This window comes from Uranotaenia lowii, chromosome 3, assembly GCF_029784155.1.
Source record: "Uranotaenia lowii strain MFRU-FL chromosome 3, ASM2978415v1, whole genome shotgun sequence".
Lineage (NCBI taxonomy): Eukaryota > Metazoa > Arthropoda > Insecta > Diptera > Culicidae > Uranotaenia > Uranotaenia lowii.
Genome location: NC_073693.1, coordinates 325,693,965 through 325,709,929, shown reverse-complemented (window position 1 = coordinate 325,709,929; position 15,965 = coordinate 325,693,965). Strand labels below are relative to the sequence as shown.

The window sequence follows — 15,965 nt, the reverse complement described above, 5'->3', positions numbered from 1 at the left end:
GATGAGCACAGGAACAGGGCACTTTCCGGAACAGATCGGATTGCACTTGGGGTAATCCGAGCAACTACTCGGCCTGTTGGGCGTAGGCCTCTCGTCTCACTACACGGTCCGGGGAGCTTATATTTGTGCACTTGGTTACCACGTGAGTGTCTGACAACTATCGAGGGGCTCTAACTTGGCGGTCGGCATAAGAACACAAGGAGGGAATTCCCACCAGGCCTCACCACAGCGCGGAGTGCCCCGAAGGGGGTTGTAACGGGTTGGGGCACTAGCACTTGCACGACCTGACGCACTCACGGGACACCGGTGTGTTCTCGAGAAGGCTGATGGTGATTCTCGGCACTGGGGGAAGACTATTGTTCCTTGGTTCACTTCACAGGAGCCACACTCGACCGACTAGCTGGGAAATAACGGAGTGAAGTCTTCCAGCTGGACGTTGAAAACTGCGGAGATCCACTACCGGATCTAATCTAACGGGGGAAGGAGGTCAGAGCCGCCCAATTGCGATTGGAAACTGCTCAACCTCGGACCGGAACTTGCAAAAAAAAGCCTGCGAGCTCCTCCTATTTATATCTTTCTGCCACTCATTTTAGCCCTGTTCCCATTTCCCGTCTGTGATGTTCTCGTCCCCTTCGATGACAGCAACAATACAGGAACTGACATATAGAGGGCTGGTGTCTTATTTTCTAACATCTCTTTTTATGGCGTGCATTCCATAACATAATATATTAAATAAACCAACAAACTAATACCTAACAAATAACTAACTAGATAAATAATGAACGCGAAAATAAATAAATAAGCAAATAAATAAATAAATAAATAAATAAATAAATAACGAAAAATTAAAACTAAACAAATGAATAAGTAAACGAAAACTTTATCCCTAGGTGACACCAGCCGATTGCTATTATCTTATCCTAATTTTAGACATTTACTAACAATAATTTTTATTTACAATATTTACAAAATTTTCATCCAAACTGGCCCAAAAATCACAATTTTTATTGTAACCATTAAATGAATGGTTACAGCCCTTATTTATTTATTTATTTATTCATTATTCTTTCATCTTCGACTGTGTCGCACAGATGTGTACTTTTTAACTTATCCTTAATCTGAAAGAACACTTGCTTCAATGAAAGTCGAAAAGGTGATAAACATTATTAAAATGCCGACAAGAGTTTTCCAGAGGGTCATTAAAGCCATATTGTGTACGATGAGTTAGGAGTTTTGGGAAATAATAATACAGCTCTATGCAATCTATGTTGCTCATCAGAAGGTCATAAATGAACCAACGTTGTAGGAGAATTCTCCTTTCAGCGAGAGTCGGCAGTCCAATAAGCCTGCACCGCTGCACGTATGGCGGTGAGTTGACAGGATCGTTCCAACGTAGCGTTCGAAGTGCGTAACGTAAAAAGCAAACTTGAACACAGTATTCTAACATGGTCCGGACAAGAGAGTTGAACAGCGTTTTTCATACAATAGATATCCGTAAAATCGTAGCGTATTACGACGAATTACTGTAATTGCACCAATCTGCGTTGGGAACTTCAGCTTACAGTAAAAAACGACTCCTAAATCCTTTATCTCACTCTTCCGTTGAAGCGTAGTTTGTTCCGTTCTATAGTAGAATAAAATTTGTTAACACTTACGATTTCGGAAGATCCCGAACACTTCAGCAGAGGACATTTAATATTCGTCGAGGAGAACCGAAACAACACATTGAACACATGGAACAATAGAACCAATGATTGCTAACGACAGGTGATGATGATCTAAGCGGTACACATGTTTAGATCATCACACGGTTAAGTGAGATCACTCAAATTGGGTTCGTGGTAACACAAAAGTGTTGCCAGATATTCTGGGTAAGAGTATCAAGGTTCTCATTGAGAAATGAGTACTTTCCCGGTTAAGAATATGAGAAGTGGGAAGTGACAAATAGCAATCGCTAATGTAATGGGTAGTTGTTTAAGGACTTGACGAACAAACCTGAATAAAGATTCCACCACTGAAACCTACGTTGATTACTCATTTTCAACAGGTTGTGGGCCCAGACACGTATGGATTGGAAATTTTTTAGTTAGCTCGAGAGGGATACTCTCAAGTATTTAACGTGCGGTTAGCAAGTGGACCAGCCAGCTGTCAGACCAACCAGAGGACCACTGGAGAGAGTCAGCCAATAGCCAATGGATCGTAAGCGCAGATGGACCAGCCAATGTCCCAGGCCAGCCAGGAGGTACAGCCAGCGGTCGAGCCCAGGAAGGTTCGCGGATCGAGAGGATTACTCTCGATGCCGTCACGCGTCACACTGTAGTCAGCATGAGTGAGCTCACGTCCAAGGGCCGGGAGGAGTCCTTGGATCCGCAACTGGGCAGCGCGGTTCACCTGGAGGAACACCTCGGAAGAGCTGGATGGAACTGTTAGTCGAAAGGGTTGCTTTCGTGCTCTGGTTGTGCGCTGATGTTAGCATGCTCGAGCACAGCTGGAAGCAATTTCTGGTTTCTCGAGGAGGTGGTTTGAGCTATGGTTAGTTTCCATTGCCAGCGATTTCAACCACCCCATTCTCAGAGTCATCGGAATTCAGGTAAGGGTTTAGCCCGAGTAAAACTCCTGAGCAACTTGTACTGCGTGAATTTATTGTGGAGCCCTAAAATCAGGCGGAAAGCCTTACTTGGAAGCCAACTGAAGTTGAAACAGTGGCATATGCGACTCGGACATCTTGGATATAAAGCGATACAGATGATGGTCCGCGGTAATATGGTTGAAGGTATCAGCCATATTCCAGCGAAGATGGTATCAAGCGAGACGCAAAGAGCGTTATAGAGATTTCTCAGTCAGCATACGTTAAGAAAGTTCTGCAGCGATTTGGTATGGCAGATTGCAAACCCGTAGGAACACCACTAGACCCGAACGTTTGTCCAGCAAGCCTGAACGATGGTGAGGTTGTTACCGAACAGCCGTTCAAAAAGTTCATTGGTTGTTGGCAGTATCTGGCATACCAAATCGCTGCAGAACTTTCTCAACGTATGCTGACCGAGAAATCTCGATAACGCTCTTTGCGAAGTCTCGCTTGATAGCCATTCCCAGGAAAGTCTTGACTTCTTGGAGATCCTTCATCTGGAATAGGCTTCCAAGCTCGGTAATGATCCAGATAACATCTTTTTCGGTTAACATCATCCACGTACAGGATAAGAGTGAGTCCTTGTTTGCATGATCGGTAAACGCAGTAGTTACTCTTCAACAAATAGAAACCAAGCTTATGTACCTCGTCATCGAATCGCTGGTTCCACGCACAACCTGCTAGCTTCAAGCCGTACAGGTTTTTCTTTAACCGAACGACCTTCGAATTGCCGACGTCATCATTCTGCAACTGCATGAAGATAACCTCTTCTAAATTTCCATTCAGGAATGCAGTTTTGACGTCCATCTGATGGACGACCATGTCGTATTCATTCGCCAACGCCAAGACGGTCCGAACGCTCTCCATTGGGATTTCGTACGCATTTGCTTGCATTCCGTTTGTGTTGCACCATTCCAACAAAGTGTCGATATCATATTGCGGTACATAACAGTTTAACGGACAGGTTAAGGTTCTAAAAATTTTCAGTTTGTCAGCGTATAGCAGTTTCGACGAGTGTATTAGAGAGCATAAGTCATTTGTAAAGAGAAGAAACAATAAGGGGCCAAGATGACTTCCTTGTGGCACACCTGAGGGGATCTGAAAAGCTTTGGACACAACGTGGCCTATTTTATCGTAAGCTGTTCTATTTTGTGAGCCAACTAGGAATACCCAACTTTTTCAATCTATCTACTAACAGTTCATGTGAAACTCTATCGAAGCTTTTGTAAAATCGTTGGCATTGATAATTTTAAGACGTCTCTAGTCTTCGGAGGGATTTACGTTCAAGAGGCTAACTACGATCTTCTAAGCCGTGGTTGAAATAATCGCCCATTTCGTTAGCTTGACCTTAATTTCCTTGTACTTACCCTTCAGTGGGTACCGGTTTCTTAATAACTGCCATGGCCTAGATCAGTTGGTTGGAAACTGAGAATTGCCACAGATCTGGGGAGCTCAAGAGCTCCCTAATCTGTTGTTGGATCGCTTCGATGGAGGCTACTGGCGTCGCTAGAGGCTAAGAAGCTGTCTAACCAGGGAACGTCTTAGTCTATCTCGGCTAACCGGATTTGGTATCTCTTTTTCCCATACTTAAGCATTCCTGCGTTTAACCAGGTATCTTTTTTCTATTCACGTATGCTGTTTCCAACTAATGGAAAGAGTCCACTACCAGAAGCCGCGGTATTCTTGTAAAGCTATTCTTTTGAGAACCTACATAGCATAGAAGCCCATGGATTGGCGAAGCTTCTCAAAAGGCTTTGCCAGGTTTTCGGCCATTTTAGGTAGTTTCTATTCCTTAGTGTTAGTACCAGCTTTGTTTTCATATTGAGATACGATCTCTCTTGGTCCCTTGGTGTCGATTGTTCAGCTTTCTATGCTTATTATGCTAGTATTCTTCTGGAAGAAAGCAATAGAAAATAGTACTGCCTCCGACAAGTAATACTTGTTCATCACACGTTGAAATAAGCCGGGACGTTTTTGAGACCAAAGGGCATTCGAATAATTTGATTTGAGCCTTCATGTTAGCACAAGTAGTCTTCAGAGGGAAAGCTTTCCACAGGTGAATCGAAACTATCATGCGTTGAAATACGCCGGGGCATTTTCAAAGCCAAACGTTATTCGAAAGATTTCAATTACACCTTTGTTGAAGTAAATCCAGTCTATTATTATAGTAGTAGTAAGTTTAAACCTGTATTTTGACCGGCAATTTAATGCTAATATTGTTTTTTGTTCAAAGGGGATTGTGTTAAATTAAAAATCTAGAGGTTGAAATCCAATGCCCCTGAAACATTGTTTTATACAAAGCTTTACTCATGATTTATGAATCTCAATTTCAGTACGACGGTCAGTGTACATGCAAGCAAGGTTTCGGAGGACGCCAATGTAACCAGTGCGAAGCCAATTTCTGGGGTAACCCAAATGTTCAGTGTAATCGTGAGTATTGACTCTTCTTCTTCGTCAGTTTCATTCCATTAAACTCTGTATTTTTTTAACCTTACCAGCTTGCGATTGTAATCCATATGGAGCGGCTACGAATCAGTGTGATCGGCAAACGGGTCAGTGTGTCTGCAATCCGGGTATCGGAGGCTATAAGTGTGACCAATGTGCTCGAGGCTACCTTGGTGAAGCTCCGTACTGCGATCCATGTGGAGAGTGCTTCGACAATTGGGACATTATTCTGGATGGTCTGAAAGAGGAAACCAACAGAACGATTGAGGAGGCAAAGGCTATTAAAACTCGGGGTGCTACCGGTGCCTACAAGAAGGAGTTCGATTCAATGGGTAAGAAAATCGATACGATCAAGAGTCTGTTGACGAATACGATTTCGGATCGGGAGATTGAGTCGATTGATGAACGGATCGCCACTATTCGTGAACATTTGAAGTTGTCGCTGCAGACGTTGGAAGAATCGGAGCAACGGTTGCACAACACCAGCTCGAACATTAACTTGGCGAACATCGATATCGACGGATTGAATAAGCGCGCCGAAGAGGTGAAACAGTTCGCAAAGTACCTGAAGGATAACGCAACAAAACTACAAGAGGGTAATATTGAGGGAGCATTGAATTTGACTCGTGATGCGTTCAACCAAGTGACGATGCTAGCGGATACCAATTTGGAGATTCGAGATCTGAACGACAACGCCGAGCGACAGTGCAAGCGAACGGAGGTTCTGTTGAAGAAGAACCAGGATCACTTCAACAATCAGCACGATAACAACGAAGCATCGTTCATTAAGTATCAGGACGAATTGGACACTCTGAATGCCAACATTCCCGATTTGAACGAAAGAATTTGCGACAGACGCGGTGATCCGTGCGATGATTTGTGTGGTGGAGCCGGTTGCGACGGTAAATGTGGTGGAATGAACTGCGAGCGTGGTGCTTTGACACGGTCCGAGAAGGCGCTGAACTATGCGAAAAAAACGGAACAGAGCATCAAGAAGAAGGAAGAACAGGCAGATGAGATTTTGCGTGCGGTAAGATGGGTTTTTTAAAACTGTAATTGATTTTAGTTAAATGTATTATTTTGTTTTTACAGATGTCACAAGCGAAAACAAATGCATCGGAAGCATTCAAGAAGGCGAAACGTGCTCACGATAAGGCCAAGGCGCACCACGATACGACTAGGGAACTGATTGATTCGGCAAATACTGTCGTTAACCAGCTGACCGACATCATCAACAACAACACGGCTACGCCAGAGAAGATAAGCCAGCTGACCGATGAGATTCAGGAATACACCTTGCAACTGGATCCGGAGCAGATACAGAAACTGGCGGAACAAATCGATGAAGCTGTATCGCATCTGGAAAATGTCGAGCAGATCATTCAAACAACCGAACACGATTTGAGGCGCGTCGATCAGCTCAAGGCCGAAACGATGGACACCAAGTAAGTTACAAGTCGCGGAACTGCTTTTGGGATTACCTTGTTCTAATGCTTTTTACAATCTTAGAAATCGGGCAGACAATGTGCTAAAGGAAGCCATCGATGTGACGAAAGCGCTAGACGATGCCGATGAGGCTCAGAAAAAGGCTAGACAGTCTATCAAGCGTGCGAACGAAGACATTCAATCGGCTAAGATTGATCTGGAAGAGGTACTTCAATGAGCAATTTACATCTTATAGGGTTTGTTTGAAATGACACTTTTCAATTTACAGATTGACAAGGAAACCGATGACGCCCATAAGCGCGCCAGTGAAACCTCGGGTAAGGTCGAGGATCTGAAGATTCGTCTTAACCGGGTGCATGTTAGCAACGTGCAGAATGATCAGGAGGCCGATGACATCATCAAGCAGTCCGATACGGTTGAAGAATCTGCAAATACGGCCCACGAGTTATCGACACAGGTAAGTTTTGGACGCAAGATTTGCAAAGCTGTTGTATTAATGAAAGTCTTTTACAAATAGCTCAAGGAACTCTACCAAACGGCAAACGGCACATTGACGGCTCGATCGAACGCTTCGGAAAGTGCTCGGGAACGTGCCCAGCAGCTGCTTAATCGTGCTTCGAAGATCACCGTGGAAACCACCAACCAGCTCAAGAAACTGCAAGGTATGTATTGGGGAAGAACTTGCAAAATCGTTGTCGAAAGAGGGCGGCGACGAAAAACTCCTGCTCCGGGAATACTTACAACCATTCTCAAATTCTTCCTTTCAGATCTCTACAAAACGTACGAATCCAATCAGAAGGATCTGCAATCGCTGGAAGGACAGATCCAGGGCATGACGGGGCAGATTAACGAATATCTTAACAAAATCCAGAGCGATGCCGATCGTTACCGACAGTGTACGACGTGAGGAAATGAAAACGAAACAACAGCAAAATACTAACAGAATCTTAACACCAAACGTTGAGCCATCGGAAGACCGCAGGTTTCCGACTTACGAATACGGCAAAACGAATAAAGCAAATGATTGTGTTCAAAACATGACCAATTCAGAAACGGAATTGCTCTACGTTTGTGAAACCTGAACCAATTGATACATTTTAACGAAAATAAAAGAGCAAGAGAAGATAGTTATTTAAATGGACCAAGTTTTCATTAGATGTCAGCTAGTAAGCATAAAACTTGAACAAATTTGTGCAACGTTATATTTGTTGTGCAATATACGCATTTTTTACAAACAACTCTACTCACCGAACAATATTGAAAAATAATGTGCCAAAAACGTAAACAGATAGACTAAAATTGCCTTCAGAAGTGTGCGTGTGCCTTTTTGCTTGTTAACAAATTCTATCAACTATTAAAATAAAGAAAAATTAAAAGCATTTCACTAGACAGTTAAAAATATGTCGTCGCGTATTATGTGCAGAGTAATAAAACAAAATATTAAAAATAATCTCGTCATGCTTTGTTGTATCCTAACTACTGCCTGTATAGTAAATACAAATACAAAAATAAAACAAATAACATATAAACTCAAAAGCGAACGCCATTTTAGTCCTTACCAGTGTGCGGTGTGACAAAGATAAAAACATGCTCGCGCTAGATCAGTGAAAAACTAAAATGACAAGGAGCGAGCAAACGAACGAATTCAGTCCCAGCAGAGCCAAGAATACTTTGAAAGATTCTACTACTATTGTCTATTTCAGCGAGTAAGGAGCAATTTATCTAGCCAGTAGAATTCTTTTTTTTTTCTTAATATATATGCGATGTATACTAGCGATAATTATTGTAGATTCTAACCGAGCGCAAAGAATTGAAGAAGGAGAATCGAACAAATGCAAATCGGTGCAAAGTAAAGCAATACAAAACAGTCATAACGATTTCAAAACTGCTAATAAGTGTACTTTCGGTTGTCGTAAATAAAAAACCTATTTTTAATGTAAGCCAAACGGCGTCAAGTTTGTTCCTTGGTCCGAAACCAATTTTTGTTTTATTTCTGGGTTACAAGAGTGAGTTTAAAAAAAGGCTGTTTCAAACAAATTCATGTTTATTATTGTGCAGCACTTTGAGCAATGGAAAGGATAGATCCTAACATCCTATTTATAGGAAAACCGTCCCTATGGTCACATATCTAAATGTTTATTAATTATGTGTATGGTGTTATTTGTCCCATCGATTGCTTCATTTAGACATACCTCAACACTCCTCCTCAATATACACATTCGCAATTTTTAAACTGCTTCCGGCGGCTCCTCCTGAAGATGGTGCTGCTCCTCTCCAACGCACGCACCGGACCTCATTCATCGCATTCATTGCACGACACTATCGCCCCTGTTGAAGCTCGACGACCTTACTTCTGGCTTCCGGCTCAACGGTCTACCACTGACTCTAGAGCGTCGATCTTGCATGATTATTGGCTCGACGACCTTTCATAATCCCTAATCCGACGACCTCCATCTGGCTCCGATCCGACGACCTCACATCTGACCTATGGTATCAATTCCCTTGCTGCAGCTCGAAGCTTTCTCCATTGCCTCGACGCCTTTCCTGAGGCCTGCGTCTCCCAGTGGTTGCAGCCCGACGACCTCCACTTGGCTTTCCGATCCGACGACCTTCCATGGCACCGGTTTGGCGACCTTCCGTGGTACCCCGCTCGCAAGGTCACCAGTGACTCCTGGCCGACGACCGCCTCCTGATTCCTGATTTGACGATCCCGCCAACCTTCTATGGCTTCTGGTTCATCGACCTACCAGTGATTTTGTTCCGCTCCTAATGGCTTCAACCCAAAGACTTTCTATGACACCGGTCCGACGACCTACCAGTGGCTCTGGTACGGCGACCTTGTTTGGTTCCGGTTCGAAGCTGTTATTTTGGCCCGAACGGCTCACCAATGGCACGACGACCTTCCGCTGGTTCCCGGCTCGCAGACCTGGATTATGGTCTGCTTCCAATGGATCCAACCCAACGACCTTCTAGGGCACCTGTCCGACGACCTCTCATGTTTCCTGGCTTGTTGACCTCCACCTGGCTTCCCGGTCCGACGACCTTCGAGTTGGCTCCTGGTTCCTGACTTGACGATCTTCCATGATACCGGCCTGCAAACCTTCCATGGCTTCCATGACCTACTAATGATTCTGTTCCGCTTCTAATCGCATCAACTCAACGACCTTCTATGACACCGGTCCGACGACCTCCCAGTGGCTCCGGTCGATTTTATGTTGGGCCAACGCGACACCAATGGCACGACGATCTTCCATGGCACCTGTCCAACGACCTCCCGTGGCTTCTCGATTCGATGATCTCCCAGATAGCTCCTGGTCCGACAACCTTCCACGATCTCCGGTTCGCTGACCTTCCAATGGCCTCGGCTCAACGACTTCTATATGGCTCTGTACCGACGACCTTCCAGTGGCTCTGGTTCGTTGTCCTTCCGGGCTTCTGCTCGTTGTCCTTCCATCGGCGCTGGCACTTCTTACCATTGTTGATTCCGCTTCTCCTCCTTTCCACTAGTGCTGGTCTAATGACCTCTTAAATCGACGATCTTCCAAAATCTTAATGATCGAAGATCTTCTAATGTTGCTTAAACATATGACTTTCCAATGGCTTGCGGCCCTACACACCCTATTTCACTACGGTTCGACGACAACCGAATGTCTTTTGGGCCGATTACCAGTAGTGCTCGACGATCTTCCAATTCGCTTCTACGACGACCTCCTAAAGACTTCGATTCAACGACCTTCTAATCGCTTCTTGGTTCGGCGACCTTTCCAATAGTTACTAACCGATGACCTTCTGCTGGTTCCAATCAGACATCTTTCAATGCTAATGGCTTCGTGCTCGAGGACCTTCCACTTCTCGTCCGATGACCTTCAAGTGGATCCAACTTGAAGACCTCCCGTTTATTTACGGTTCCACGACCTCCGAATGGTCGTAAGAATTAGCTTTACTGAAAATCGTAAATATCCAAATTTGAGAACGGAGCTGGAAAAGACAGTTGAACAAGTCGTGCAGGACCCTGCACGAAAATGCCCCGTACTGTGCTTCGATGGGATGGACTAATTTCCCTGGAACTCCTCGTCGTCTAAGAGCAGCCCTGATGTTTCCGTGGTTCAGTCGGTCGAATGGTTTTTCGAAATTTGTTTAATTTGTTCCAGTATTATTTGTAGCGTAGTAATGCGGTCCAGCCATGACCATCCGGATCGGAATCCAGCTTGTTGCCGTCAGAGCGTCAATTTTCTACTGGATCTTATTCAGAATCACTTTGCAGAGTACTTTGAGGGTTGTACAGATCAACGTTATGCCTCACCAGATACCGTACTCTGTCAGGTCTCTTTTCTTCGGGACCTTTACGAGAATACCTTGCATCTAGTCGGCTGGCAAGATTGCAGTATCCCAGATGTCAGCAAAAAGACGGTGCAACATTTGTGCAGACAAGGCAGAGTCGGCTTTCAGCATTTCAGCAGGGATGTAATCGATTCCAGGCGCTTTGTTGGATATCATGGCTTCGATTGCCGCTTCTATTTCAGCCAGCGAGGCCAGCTATTCGTGACTCGGAAGAGTTGTTCGAAGTGCTCAGTCCATCTTTTGAGCTGATCTGTTCGATCGGTCAATAACTGACCTGCTCGGTCTTTTAGCGGCATTTTTTCATTAGACCTTGCAGCACCGAGGCGGCGGAAATGTCATAAAGTAATCGGATATCTCCATTGACTGCGGCTCTTTTTCCTTCTTCGGCTAAAGAGTTTGTCCAGGCTCTCTTTTCTCATCTACAAGCTCGTTTAACTGCCTTTTCCAGCAGCTCCGCATATCGTAAGTGAGCGGCTGCTTTGGTTGACCCGATACATGCCTGCTCAATTCCAATTTTTGCCTTTCTCCGATCATCGACCATTCTCCAAGTTTCATCCGACATCCACTCAATTATTCTTCCACAAACTTTACCGAGCGTACCGTGGCATGGGATAAAGGCATTCTTGATTCCACACCACTGTTCTTCGACTGGTCCGTCTGTCGGCAGCTACGAGACTAGGAATTCAAGCTGTTCAACGTATGCTATTTTCCCCTCTGGATTCTCTGGATTCAGCCGGCGGACGTCGTATCGACACCCGACTTTCTCCTCGCGCCGTCGGACACGCGCAACTCTCAGTCGTATCTCGCCAAGGACGAGGTGCTGGTCAAATGAAATGTCTGCGCTTCGTTTGTTGCGGAGATCAAGAAAGCTCCTTCTCCATTTTTGGCTGATGCAGATGTGGTCAATTTGTATTTTCTGTCCGCTCATCTCGTGATACCCAAGTGACTTTATGTGCTGGTCAATTAGGGGAGAGCGAGCCACTACCGATCACCAGGTTGTTGTTGCCAAAAAATTCTACAAACAGCTCTCCGTTTTCACTCATCTTTCCTTGACAATGGGGCCCCATGTTGCGCTCAAGGTCCTGATTGTAGGAACAAATCTTTGCGTTGAAGTCGCCTGAATGTGGATTTGAATGTCACCCTTCGGAATTGTCTCAACCGCGCTGTCCAAATGACTATAAAACTGCTCTTTCTTCTGAAAATCGCCAACGTCGTGTTGCCGTTTTTTCATGTTAAAAGTCAACGCCATAAGTCCAGGACGAACGTTTCTTTTGGGTTCCGTAAAAATTTAATAATTCGGGAGCAGTACATTGTTAGCCTAAGGTGCTTATACCACGATGGGGCTGTCATTACTTAGCTGCACTGCCGTGTTACGACGTCGTGACGCATAAACCATGTTTTGTTTTTTAGCGAATAAAAGCGATTTTCTCTTTTTCCTCTTTATTCGTTAATCTGGGACTTTTCATAAAATGTGATCTGTAGAATTTATGCAAAGATAAATGACAAATGCAGCCTTTTGAAACACAATTCTTCATTTTGCGTAAAATTGGTACAATTGCTTCAAATGGTGATCCATGCAGCGGTAGGATACTTATATCATTGATGTACAAAAGGAAAAGGATGGGCTCTATATTATTTCCTTGTGGAACTCCAACTTCAAGTTTCCTTAGGGGACTTGTTTTATCACCTATACGGACAAATTGTTGTCTTCCTGAAAGGTAACTGCGAATCAAGTTGTTTGTGATACCTCTTATGCCTTAACTCTCAAGTTTTTTTTTAAAGTACTTCGTGATTCAAAGTATCGATTGCTTTTTTAATTTTTTTTTTGTTTAGATTATTAGTCGTTTTACCATCTTTATGGCATTCGCGACTTAAAATGCTTTTTCAAGATCCAGAAAAAGGCCACCAACATTTTTTTTCTTAACAATGTTGTCGATAATATAATTTAAAAGTTCACATATAGCAGTAAGCGTACTTGAACCGGATCTAAACCCATACTGATGGTTATAGAGAATATTATTGTTGTTCAAAAAAGGGTTGATTCTTCCGATCAATAGTTTCTCGAACACTTTTCTTAAAACGTTCAAAGTAGAAACGGGACGATAGTTGTTGACATTTGTTGGATCACCAGATTTAAAGATTGGAGTTACTTTTGCAGTTTTCAAACAATCCTGTTAGTTAGTGTAACTTCATTTGACGATGTCGGGCGTAAGAACAACGAATTCAGAGTTCGATTCATGTGTGTAAAAGATTTATATGTTGGATCAACAGTTATCTTCCCAACCAATGATTTACCAATGTATGCACAGCAAATTTTTTTTTTGCTGGAAACCAGCGAAATTTTGCTGGTTTTTGTCCTGCTGACTTTCCAGCAATTGAAAATGCTAAAAAAACATCAAACGTTAATGCTGGTTTCCAGCAATTCAAATTGCTGGAAAATCAGCAATCGAGATTGCTGGAAACCAGTTACCGTGAAGGACCCAATGGCCGCGCATTTAAGCAATGATGAATGTTCTCTGTGCCGTACAAAAATCGTTTTTTGTGCAATTCCGAAAAGAAAAGCACTGACACGTAGTAAAACTTACGTTCTTTAAGGGAAAAATTTAAAAGTGAGAGATTTTTCATTGTAACGTCACAAAAAACGCGAATTTGTAAAAAGTGTTTGTGTACCAATGCCCGCGCACGCTTATGATGCTTGTTCCAATCGCCGCTCACAAGTGTACCAATGGCCGCGCACTTCTTAATTTGGTTAAAAACAGTGAATAAGGTATCCAAACAGTTAAAAATGCTGTTTACATGGCTCTCAGGCTCATTGCGAGTATTCTCAGGCAAAGGATTTTCAAGATTCACACATCGAATACTGATTTGTCGTCATTGTTTTGTGATACTAGTCTAGTGCAAAATTAGATGAGGCGCCATTTTTACAAAGCATTATTTAGCCGGAAGATATATTGGAACAATGTTTTCGGTCCCGATTTCGATGAATCATCACAAATTCGGCGAGCTGTCTGAAAATCTAAGAGGAAACTGACCAACTAAAACGTAAACAGATCCGAATTGCTATCTAACCTCAAATTTTCAACACTTTGTAGCAATTTTTATCTATTTTTATTAGATAATCGTTTCTTCTGACACTGTTTCAAAAAACATGTTTTTTCAGCCGGTTTTATGAAGGAAAACATTGATTGGAAAACTTGCCTGTGAATCTTATATAACCTTTGTGAAATTCCGAAGAAGTTCTTTAAGTTTAACTGCTGATAAATACTAGAATACTTTTCGTGCGCGGCAATAGAAACATTCAAAAATCAAGTGTACCAATGGCCGTGCACAACAATATTGTCATTTTTTACTCAACAGAACCTTCAAACTGTTCACTTTTCTCCACAATTTATTCGTTATACAGCCACAAATAACTTACGTTCGAAAATCTTTGCCAAGGTGCTCGAACTAAACACAAAAAACTGAATTTCAAAAAGGGACCCGTTTAGCTCACTTGCTAAGGACAACAGAAAAAATGGCATCCGACAAAAACGATGTTTGTTTTTATTTTTTCCTGACCTCAAAAAGCAGAATAAAGTTATTTCTAGTATGGCAAGTGAAAGATACCTAGCGGAGGTATCCGAAAATGCGAAACATAGAAATTTTCGTTGTTGAATTTCGGAGGAAATAAAGATTAAAGTTGAAAGTGCGCGGCCATTGGTACTGCGCGGCCATTGGTGCTTTCACGGTATTTCTTTCAACACAACCGGCTGTATTTAGTATAAAATTTATATTTTTATTCAAAATTAAATTTTGATTACTGGCTGTGCATATAATAAGCAATAAAAACAATTATTTCCTCCCATTTTTCAATAGAGGGATGTACTTATTTCCAGAAACACGATTTTTTTTTCAATATTCTATAACAACGGCTCTGGGCTGGCAGCTTTGTGCCAAAGTGTTGATCATCTGCCACCTGTAAAAATAGTTTTGATAAGAATATTTTAGAGAATATCTACATATCTATCCAAGAAAAACTCACCATTGACTTGTTATCTGGTTGCTAGAATATAGAGGAAAATAAAATAATTATATTAATTTGATCACAATTCGTAAAATAGAATCTCACCTTCCTTCAGCGTACGGAACAAAAACAAACTCCAAATTGACAACTCGATTGCTGATTTTCCAGCAAACTAGATCAAATGCTGGAAAGTCCAGCAATTTGAAAACCGATTGCTGATTTTTCAGCAAAAATGACAAGAACACAACCGAATGCTGAAAACCAGCAATTCGAAAACAGATTGCTGGTTTCCAGCGAAAATTTCGATTGCTGAACGTTTCCAGCAATTTTTTTTGCTGGAAATCGAGGCAAAATTTTACAGTGTGTGAAAAAATCAACTAACTGACAAACTTGATGCTTATTTTCTAAAATTGAGTTAATATTTTTCCATAACTTTGAGTGAGGAGTATTATTCAGAAGTTTCTCATAGTATGATCGTTTACAACTTTTTTGTTTAAATGTGAGCAAGCAGTTCCTTCAGGTGCTGAGTTTTGGGGTTTCGTTTTACTCTTTTGATGTAAGGTACACCGGGGTTTTTCTTCAAGAGCCAATTAGTTTACGAGAAAAAATAGTTCACAGTAATGTTTTAATAGCCATCTGTGCAAGCTGGTTATCCAATAGAGATCACCCACCAAGATATTCTAGGCCACTGGATGACGGTGCGCCTTACTCAGCTGACGGTTGCGTCTTTACTGAGGCAGATTCTCGAGCTGTCTCAGAGAGAATCAGGGTTGCCAACATTTTTTTTCAAAAATCAGGGAACTGGCGAAATAAAATTCAGGCAAAATCAGGCAACGTTAAAGTAACGGAAATTTCGGTCAAAGTGATGACCTTTTTTTTTTGGTCATCGCTAATCGCTACACATTTTTACTCTAATATGTGTTGTGAGCCTACTTGGTTGAATAATTCTACTGCATCAAGCAATCGAAAAATTCCATTGAAATCCCTTTTTTAAATAAGAAGTAACGAGAACCTTTCGATTGCTTTGATTCAGCCACTTTTTCACTTTTTCACTTCAGCTATAGTACCTACTCCTGTTCCTTACTACCCATTTATCACGACATT

General features: G+C 42.5%; 1 protein-coding gene and 1 long non-coding RNA gene across 4 annotated transcripts in view; one reads left to right on the top strand and one right to left on the bottom strand.

The window, feature by feature from the left end:
- Positions 1 to 8,457, top strand: part of LOC129754547 (laminin subunit beta-1-like) — a 61,232-nt gene extending 52,775 nt beyond the window's left edge. For all 3 annotated transcript variants that reach the window (XM_055750684.1, XM_055750686.1, XM_055750685.1), the window contains exons 11-17: positions 4,960 to 5,056; positions 5,125 to 6,101; positions 6,164 to 6,516; positions 6,581 to 6,722; positions 6,786 to 6,974; positions 7,035 to 7,179; positions 7,285 to 8,457. In XM_055750684.1, coding sequence (XP_055606659.1) covers positions 4,960 to 5,056; positions 5,125 to 6,101; positions 6,164 to 6,516; positions 6,581 to 6,722; positions 6,786 to 6,974; positions 7,035 to 7,179; positions 7,285 to 7,424 — 2,043 coding nt within the window. In that variant the 3' untranslated portion in view covers positions 7,425 to 8,457. The remainder of the gene's footprint in view (positions 1 to 4,959; positions 5,057 to 5,124; positions 6,102 to 6,163; positions 6,517 to 6,580; positions 6,723 to 6,785; positions 6,975 to 7,034; positions 7,180 to 7,284) is intronic.
- Positions 8,458 to 14,668: 6,211 nt separating this feature from the next.
- LOC129750715 (uncharacterized) lies at positions 14,669 to 15,561 on the bottom strand. The gene is made up of 3 exons (XR_008738467.1): positions 14,967 to 15,561; positions 14,880 to 14,900; positions 14,669 to 14,813 (listed from the first exon to the last, which is right to left on the bottom strand). It is a non-coding gene; the product is annotated as an uncharacterized LOC129750715 (long non-coding RNA).
- Positions 15,562 to 15,965: the final 404 nt, after the last annotated feature.